At 35.4% G+C, this 10,103-nt stretch overlaps 1 protein-coding gene across 5 annotated transcripts; it reads left to right on the top strand.

Annotated features, from left to right (window-relative positions):
* Positions 1 to 284: 284 nt before the first annotated feature.
* On the top strand, positions 285 to 8,842 carry LOC105698105 (apoptotic protease-activating factor 1). Of its 5 annotated transcripts, none has more exons than XM_012422062.2 (14): positions 285 to 344; positions 857 to 1,097; positions 1,204 to 1,384; positions 1,626 to 1,763; positions 1,838 to 2,152; positions 2,225 to 2,460; positions 2,547 to 2,676; positions 2,747 to 3,841; positions 3,917 to 3,966; positions 4,044 to 4,518; positions 4,614 to 4,684; positions 4,761 to 5,094; positions 5,192 to 5,593; positions 5,664 to 8,842. In XM_012422062.2, exons 2-14 carry the CDS (start codon positions 910 to 912, stop codon positions 6,201 to 6,203), a joined length of 4,155 nt encoding a protein of 1,384 aa, XP_012277485.1. In that variant the 5' UTR covers positions 285 to 344; positions 857 to 909; the 3' UTR covers positions 6,204 to 8,842. The 5 variants fall into 5 exon arrangements, with proteins under 5 accessions (XP_012277485.1, XP_012277486.1, XP_012277487.1 ...); XM_012422063.2 differs by having other exon boundaries at positions 310 to 487; XM_012422064.2 differs by having other exon boundaries at positions 336 to 402.
* The last annotated feature ends 1,261 nt before the right edge of the window (positions 8,843 to 10,103 follow it).

The following is a 10,103-nucleotide window of genomic DNA, read 5'->3' as shown; positions in this document are numbered from 1 at the left end:
CGGTTGAAAATGATCGTAATATTGCACCTATTTCGTGTCAATCCTTCTCTTTTCTATGCCTGAAGGTCGATTAAAAATAATAGTTCATTAACCTCACACGTAAATCCCGATTTCTTTGTGTACAAGTAAAGAAAAAAAACCTTTCTACCATTCCTTTTCGCATTATCGCGGAAAGGACGTCAGTCAAGACGACGCTACTGACGCGGTGTTGCCGCGCACGCCTGTACTGACCAATCAGGTGCCACGGGCGCGACTTGGCAACGTCGGGTACGGGAGAGCCGAGGCTGCTGTACTCGCGCCAGTCGGTTTACGCGGACTACCCGAGGTTGCATGGACGATATTAGGTGATTATTCATTACTTTAAACAAAGACCCCGACACGTTCGCGCTGTCTCAATGTCCAGTGAGTGCAGAGCCTCTTATCGAGGAGATATCGATCGCCGGAAACGTCGTTAATTTTAAGATTATGCGAATATCTGTGAGCTGCGGTAAATAACGGTTCTGTACACCTCGACCGAGAGTTTCAAGTTTTGGAGAAGTTATTTTCCCACGTTCGTACATGGCTGAAGAATACGTGTGACTAATGTTTAGGCAATTGTAATTGTAACGCCTAGTTCGATTACGCTTGCTCGGTGTACTCCATTTTTATTTTTGAATTTCAAGTTTTAAACACCACACGGGAAATCGGAATGACGTTTGGAGCATCAGAAAAAAATATCTGTGATACAGAGTATATTATTAAAAAAGGGATCAATTTTATTTACACCGTGTCCGTATTTTCAGTCTTATCTGAAAAATGGAACCTTGTTTTAATAGTCATTTGAGAAATTTAATCCGTCTTTGTATTATTTTTATAGACAAATTGTTTGGGTCGGTAAATAAATCATTACCGAATGTATAAAACAGTGAAATGGAGAAGATCCATCAAGATATTCTTAAGAAGCTACGAAAGGATATTATTGACGACCTCGATGTACACAATGGTATTTTACATCCTTTGACAACGGAGTATATCCTAAAGGAGAGAGATGTTAAACAAATTGAGAATGGACTAACTAAACAGGAACGGGCTCAAATTTTATTAGACATATTACCTGGGTAATTTGCAAATATTTTTGAATTGTATTTATTAATTGTTTCGGAACAATAAAAATTAACTAACGATTTAGCGTAAAATATTCTAAATCACTTTTTTTTTTTACAGTCGTGGGCCTTGTGCATTTGATACTTTCCGAGAAGCTTTAAGGCATCATTATGAGTGGTTAAGTGATAGTATGGATAAACAGTTGGCATCGCATGGAGATGCTCCCGACCATATTCGGTCCCTGTCGAGGTCCCCTAATCTACCGCCAGTTTCACCATTGACTGTTACTAGAGAAGAAAAGGTAAATTTATTTTTATATTAACAAACAAAAATGTATGGTATTTATAGATTTTTTTTAAATGCATTTAGCATTGACGTGTTATGCTCATTGTACATCGATTCGTAATGTACCTTTTGCTTTGACATGCATCTGAATGGAACATATGTACATTGTAAGTTGATTTATGTAATGGTACTTACATTTTATTAAGATATTCTTATATTACTATTAATATAAAATTACATAGTACTTTGAAATTTAGACTAAACAGCTTCAACGAGCATTGGAGGAATTACAACCTGGAAGATACGTAGCATTACATGGAATGAAAGGATTTGGAAAATCATCTCTAACTGCAAGTACTTTAAAGGATGGACAATTAGTAAAAAATTTGTTCTCCGTAAGTGTTCCTTGCATTTTGTTTTCTAACCGTTAATATTTACGGTCAGTGAAATTAAAATATTTTTTTCGCAGAATGAAATTCATTGGATTAAATTTGGGTATAATCGATCCGCTGAAGAAGAAATCATAACGCAATTGAGTGCATTATACTACCAGGTTAAAGAATCAGAAGTAATAACTAAGTGCAATGAAATAAGCCTTATGAAAGATACAGTTAAAAGCTATCTCAAGCACCATTTTAGAAAGTCCAATCATCGCAAAGCATTATTAGTCTTGGATGACGTCTACGATAAAGAATTTATTGATGCTTTTGACTTTGATTGTAAGACTTTAGTCATTACCAGCGACATTGATGCCTTAGAAGGCAAACAATACACTGTGATAGAGGTAAATTAATACATTTATTTATGCTACTTTTTCACGTACATAGTAATATAGTTATACATAATGCTTTTTCAGATGAATGATGGGTTTACGGAAGCTGAAAGTTTAAACTTGTTTGCTAAAGTACTTGATATCGGAGCTCACGAGCTTCCTCATGAAGCAAAATTAATTCATGAGGAGTGCAAAGGTATGCCGTTGCTCATTGCAATGTTCTCTGCACAATTTGAAAAATTCAAGCATGACATGAGAATTCGATCTGATCGGTGGAAATATTATTTGAAATGCCTTCGCAAAAAAGATCCTACCAATAAGTAAGTTTTTATGTTTGATTCACCTACTTTTCTAATTTTAGAAAGAGATATATGATAATGTTTTAACTTTGTTCTTTTCACATCAGAGTGATGAGACAGTTTCTTGAAAAGCAAAAAGCTATTTTTGACATATGTATCGATAGACTGCCCAGTCCACTGAAAGAACGGTATGAGATGTTAGCGATTTTTAATGAAGACGTTAATATAATGCCTCAGGTAATATATTGCTACTGTTAATTTTTATATCACTCGCTTTCATATCAATCATTACATTTTTGGGTTTTAGACCTTAGAAATTCTCTGGGAGGAAGAAGCGTTTCAAGTCGAAGAAATGATGTTAGACTTTTGTCACAAATCTCTCGCTGCAAAACAGTGGAATGATGATTTAAAAAGTTACATATACGGAGTTCACGATCTTCTTTTATGCTACTTACGAGACAAGTTGCAGGCTGATAAATTGAAACAAATGCATGTATCTTTCATTGAAAAATATCGAAAGTACTGTAATAACGATTTTTCAAAATTACCTCGAGATAACTATAGCCACTCGTACATTGGTAACCACTTAGAACAAGCTGAGTTGTACGAGGAATTTCCAAAATTATATTTGGATTTTGATTTTCTACAAGCCAAAATATATCATGCTGGCTTAAGCGATCTGCTGAATGACTTACAGAAATATCGAAAATACATAACAAACAATTTTAACAGCGAATTAGAAGCAAAAGTTGCCGATATAGAACTTTTTTTACAAGAACATGCGTATAATCTCGTGAATCAAAAACGAAAAGAATGCCTAGATTTAATACAAGTAGCCTTGAGCCATTCTTATCAACATTACGTTAAACAGAAAGCTAAAGAACTCGTTATTGCACGCCCAACACTTCTCTATCTTACTCACGATAAACAGATCACATACGTGAGCATGCCATTAGGTGAAGAAGTAAGCACCGAAATCAGCATCGCATGTTTTACCGACAACCCAAATGAAATTCTAATTGGGAACAGGAGCGGTGAAACGATACTTTGGAATTGCTCAAATAGAAAGGAGATAGTGTTCCATGGGCACCATAAAAAATACCCGATTAAAAAAATCATCGTCTCTGAGAAAGGAAACTATTTTGCATCCTTGAGTGAAGATGGTACCGCAAAATTATTCGATTTGATGAAGAAGGAAGATCCATACAATTTTAATATGAAAATTGAACAAGTGCCAAGTCCTAGGCAAAAGCAAACGTTTTGGAATAATATCTTTGTGAACGAACCCTTGCAAGACAATAGTTTGGTGACTTTTGTTATCGAGCGACAGAAAATAATAGATATATCATTTGGTTTCAAGGACCAATGTATCGCAGCTTGTACTAAAAATGGAACAATTCAGGTAAGATTGAAAAACAGAGTACAACATTTTGTTTCCCGAATATTTTAATTATACGTTATTCTTAAATATTTTCAGATCTGGGATTTGGCTGGTAACACACTCTGGACCAGCGAAGGTTCCCAAAAGTAAAATATCTTTACATCTATTTATATTCCATGACACTAAAGAAAATATACAAAATAACGTTTTCTATATTTTCCAGCTACTCTCTGAGAAGCATCACTTTTACTACCTCGAACACGTTTCTTCACTTGATGGACGAAGAGAAGGGAGTTTTGATATCGTACAAAGAGTGCAATAAACAATACACATACTGCGCGCAATACAATCCAAAATTACAAGATCAGAAGGTCATATTTTTCCAATGTATTCCACGAACTGTTAATTCATTGATCATTGTCACGAAAGTGAAGGCAATATATGTTAAATGGTTCGGCGGACAAAATGAACAAATTCATAGCTATAACAAGCAAATAAGAGCTTTTGTTGAGAATGAGAATATAGAGTATCTCTGTGCGGCATTAACGTATGATGGGCAATATATCGTTGTTGCTGACTCGGGAGGTTTTGTTAATGTCTGGAATATTGATGTTGGAGATCAGCCAATAGCAGTATACAAAGGTCGTGTGACTTCTTTAGATACTTATTGGTTGAACGAAGAAGAAGAATGTCATTTGGTAAGCAGTACTTCTATATTATTGCTCAGTTACATACAATTTTATTATTACTTTACATCGATAGATTCAATATTTCTTCCGACATATTTTTACAGATTTGTGGCAGTGAAAATAAGTTGATACACAGGTGGAAGTTCGAAGCCCGTAAGCCACTTAAGCCGCATAGGTAATATTATTTACCATAGTATTCAATAAAATTATAAATAATGTTTAAAGATATTGTTATGCTCTTTTTTTCACAGATTATCCCTTATGTTCGATGCAATAATGAGTCAACTCGGAGATAGCGATGTCATCGCTAAAGAAACATCTAACAATACGGTTATAGTATCTCAGAGTAATGAGATAATCGGTGAATCCGGACCTGCTGACGGGAAGTTAACAGCTTTATTCCTATGGCCTAATAAAAAGAAAATCGTCTACGCTTCGGAAAAAGGAACAATTGCTATGTACGATTTGGAAAAGAAGGAAACTGTTAATATTCTGTCATTAAAGCGGCAGACCAGTTTCATATGGTTGATTAATATTGATAAAAATGAAATCTTAATATGTAACGATGGAGATAACCACTTGAAGGTAAGTTCGTCGTTATAAATAATTTTATTTGTAGTTAATCATAAATTGGCATAAATTATATTTAGCTATTTACTTAATGGTACGATGGAATTTACAGATATGGGAAAATGCGGAGACAATTTATTTGCTGGAAAATACAGGGAATGTAATCGCGACTTATGCACTGAATCAGAACTTCGTTGTAACGGTCGCTCAAACAGGACTGATTAAACTTTGGAATGTGCGACCGAAAATGTGGCTGTTAATGAGTGCAGTGTCAAATCTCTCCGGACCTGTTACCGTGTGCTCCACGTGTCTGGGTTCTTCGAAAACTTTGTTGGCCGTACTGCATGACAGTTACAAACTGACAATATACAACATCTTAGCGAACAACAGTTTCCTTGCAAGTGTAACGATTAAGGAAGAGATGAAATATCAGTTCGAGCACAAAGTAATCACGTGTGAATTCTCGCATGATGAAAGGTACTTAGCTGTTGGTTCGGAAAATGGTGATATTTTGGTAAGAAAACTTAAGTTCTTTTTATTCCTACGATAACAGTACTATTACTAATCGAGATCTTCGTCTACAGATTATCAATGTAGAAATGCGCGAAGAGATGTACAAATTCTTGCTTCACTCCAGTGCTGTTACTCAATTACTTTGGGCGCCAAGTATAATTGATCTACCTATTCTGCTATCAGTTTCCTGTGATGATCTGGCATGGTGGAATATCAGTCTACTTGACGTCAACTCAAGAACTAAAAAACGAAGTCGTATGGGAATCAGTCATAGTATCAGCAGCCCAGAGATTAATGTAAGTTCTTTGCCGAGTTCATTACCTTGTAGCAAGAGTACAGATTTTGGTCCATCGACTACGCAACAAGCAGAAGCTTCATCTATAAATGGTGCTTCCTCAATGAAAGGTGCTTCCTCCTCGAATAAAGGTAACCACCTTCTTTTCTGGAAGGTTAAAAAATCAAGAGACCCAAAAAAGCCAGCTCTGTTAGGGGTTGTTCAATTACCCGGAAGTTACTCCCCGAAAATTTGCGCGTCCGATGATTTCAGTAAATTTCTTGTCATTGACGTCCATGGATCCATACACAGTTATAAGCTATTTGAACTTACGTAGGGATACATCTGATCTATGAAGTTGTTTTAAAAAGTAACACAAAAAACAAAAAAATATTAGGTAAAATTGGCCATTTATTGGATACTTGTGAGATAAAATATGACCCCGATGATGGCGTGAAGTATAAGAATTCTACAATTCTATTGTGATATTGCAATGGTGATTCTTAAAGGGAAAAGATACTTAGGGAATTTAAGAACATATTTTGACTGCTGGCTATGCAGGCATTGCGATTGTATTAAAAAGGAAACAAATCTATTTAATGAATTTTAAGATGAACTCTACATAGGTGAACGTGCATTAGTTACCAGTTTTGCTCAACTTTATAGAATTGAACTAACTGAATGGAGTGGTTGTGAAACACTGACACCCCACTGCCCTCTGCATTTATATCGAACAAATATTTGCATTTCTTTAAATGTCAGACAATGACATTTAATTCCTACTCCCTGTCTGAAACATTTTTTATAATCCGTTTTATAACTTAAATTATCCTCTTAGCACATAAGAACTTCGGTATAATTTTATGACTCTTAAATGACGTAAACTTATTTTATAGATAATATATAACAAAACGTGCCACCTGCACGTTTTTTTTTTTTTAGCATCGAAAATGTTGCCAAATGTTCAACTTTGTCTCTTCGAGCTCTCGATTGGAATAATTTATAGTTTTAATGATCATGTGAATTCAGTAGCAGATTAAGGAGTAACTAAAAGTACAAAAAAAAAATAGTAAAATTTTCGTCAGTAAATATATTGCTTGAGACGATCTCTCTCTCATTTGCCCGAAATCGGTATTATATTTAAATAATAAAGTATTCACTTTTGGACACTATTTTATAATAGTACGAATACCGGCACAACTTCTGTATCTTTTTATATGACGGCAAATTATTATCAGTAAATTAAATAGTGCATCAAAGCAATGAGCTTTAAAAGTACGTGCCAATTGTGCGCATTGCAATTTTCAATTAAAAATGCACAAGCAGGAAAATACACTGATAAGATGTACAGGATTTCACTCCTACGTTTTCCATGATCTCTGTCCGATTTGACTGATAAGCTAAGATTTCACTTGAACAATTTTTAGGCAGGAATGCCCAGACTTTTTTTTCCTTCAAATATGATCCATGAAACTAGCATAAAACAATACTTTAAAACAAGCATTTACCAAGTTACGTTAAGATGTGCGTGTTTTCACGCGATAAAATCATGTGCCTTGTGTATTAAGATAAATTAGTGATAACAATCAGAGGTCCTAAACCTCTGTTAGGTATGATTTTGATACCTACTTTACAAACAGTGTATATTCTATATATCCGTGCATGTATATGCATACAGATATACATGTTGGCAGGAACGATTTTAATTTATCAAATATGTACGAAACAGACTTGACTTGTAATCCAATGGTGCATTTCTTCTGCATTTAATTTTTGGTGCTCAACCTGTGTATGCCATAATGTCACCTGGTAAAACATCTGATAACGTCGAAGCGAAACCATTGCAATTTTCCATATACCATACTTTTTTAAATTCTCTTATCGTCTCAGAATTACATTCAAATTGTTGCACTGAATGACAAATTACCGAATTAAGATGTTAACTATACTTTTATGGCTCCACAGTCCTATTGAGATAGAAAACCATTAATTGTTTCCCGATACGACAATTATTAATTTATCCTCACCATATTCATACGTATGATTTAGTTGATATATATTAAGTTATTATATTATTGGTATACTCTTACGGTGAATACCTTAAATTTATGTTATTGTTAATATTAATAATGCGTTAATTATAGAAATCCATGAATTCAGTTGAATTCATCATTACGATACTTCGAATTTATATTCAGTACATACGTACCAATGGCATTTTCTTACTGGTGGCATTTTAATTAAGTATATCATTTATGTTTTCATATTTTTACATTTAAGTACACGTGATAGGATCCAGAACGAACAAGTTTTACGTGCGATTTTATAAACCGCGAAGGGAATATTTGAGATAAAAGTCTTTCAATTCCAGAATTCTATATCGGCTTTGAGATATTTTTAAACGTCATGTAGTACTTGTTCAAACATTTGAATATAAGAAAATAATATTTGTTTTACTTAGACCCAGCGACACGGCGGATTGCTATCTTAAACAGTTGCCTAATGTGATAAAGGACTCTCTTGTGCATTTATAAAATAGGATATAAATTAGAATTTACGACACATGGTTCAGAATTTTGCAACTGGTTTAACATTGAGACCCCGTTTAATAATATTAACCTAACGCAATCCACGTTAGGCAAATTGTAAATTACTAATTGTAGGATTACTCTGCTGGGTCTAAGAAAAACGTAAATAAATAATGTCGATGGACCGACGTATTCGTTTCTCTGGTGCAATCTAGTGAACAATTAATCCATCTCTGAATTGCGCCAATCGAACGGGCTTGTGTAATAAATAATGCCAGCGATGACGACGGTCTTCGCTGCAATTTTTTTTTTTTTTTTCAATGGGGGTCTCAATTATAATATTTAATCTGTATATTTAAATCAATTGGGACCTTGTGCATTTTAATTAATGTTACGCTCATGTATGTATTTGTACATGTAAAATAAAAGGTTTTGTACATACGCCGCACTTCGGGCATGTTAATCTTCCTTTCGTGTGCAATCCTCTTTACGGCAATTTAATTCTCCTCGGAATGGAAATGCGGAATATTCTTTCTACTTTTTCCACCGACAATTTTTCCAATATTTATTATTGAACAGCAACGATAGTTACTATGAACTCAATGTGTTCAGGAAGGAGATACCAATCCCGGAAACATTTCTATCGACTCATACCACACACACGTGCTCGAATTAAAAATAAACGCTTCCTCGAGTTACGCAACCTGCGTTTTGGCACCGATCGAAATATTTGATTTTGAACTCTAGGCCAATGTCAGCGTGCACGCGTTTGCGATTCAGAAACTCGTCCATTATCAACTACGATATCGATGTGTTCGGTGCGTAACTGCGCAATTAAAATGTACAAAATGTCGCTCAACTCGTTATTATCGATAACTCTTACTCCATCACTTTCGACGAGTGAATTGCCGCTAAGGAAACCAGTACCACCACTTCAGATTAATATTATCTATAACTGGCCGTTAATTTAGACATTTAGATAACTCAAGCATTCCTTACGCCGAGGGAAGAAAATTCATTGAACCAAAGGAATATTTAATTAATTCCAAAGAATAAATATTTCACCGAAATAAACTGAAATAAATGATGATCATAATTTTGAAGAAACCTTGCGTTTAATTTAGTTCAGTCAATTATTCTTTGAATTAACAAAAGGTTTTTTATGCTACTATTCAAAGAAATATTTCTTTCGTTCGATGACATCTTTTTTCTCAGGGAATGACTGGCGCGATATATAATTTAGAGCTTCCTTCTGTGCTCCGTTATACTCGTGGTCTTGTGCATCACTCGGGCAATGGCCTTACTCCTTGTGCGAGGAGCCTCGGAAAGACCACTTTCGATGACTCATGAGGTCGAAGAAACCTTCGACGGTAATAGACAGACCTGCGACATTGCCTATCACGTTCGGCTTCGAGAAGAACAATAATCGTTTCTATTCCCGTAATAAGCCCTTAACGCGCCTAAATGGGACAAACGTCGCTAGAAATCCTATCGACAGTTCATGCATCCTAACCATAAAAATTAAGAAAATGTCAAAATCCGTATCATCGTCCTAAGGGCGTGGAAAGAGACGCGAAGGGATCTTTCACTGGTTCGACCTTGAGGCCCGATCTCGCTCGGTCGGCGGTCGAATCGAAAATGCGGGTTATGCGGGCCGCGCGGAAGGAGCGGGACGCGGCTACGTCACGGCAGCTCGCGCGCGCATGCGC

The sequence above is a fragment of the Orussus abietinus genome, unplaced genomic scaffold (assembly GCF_000612105.2).
Source record: "Orussus abietinus isolate OABI.00-Male unplaced genomic scaffold, Oabi_2.0 scaffold1, whole genome shotgun sequence".
Lineage (NCBI taxonomy): Eukaryota > Metazoa > Arthropoda > Insecta > Hymenoptera > Orussidae > Orussus > Orussus abietinus.
The sequence above is the reverse complement of the archived record's forward strand: the minus strand, read 5'-3'. Positions and strand labels throughout refer to the sequence as shown.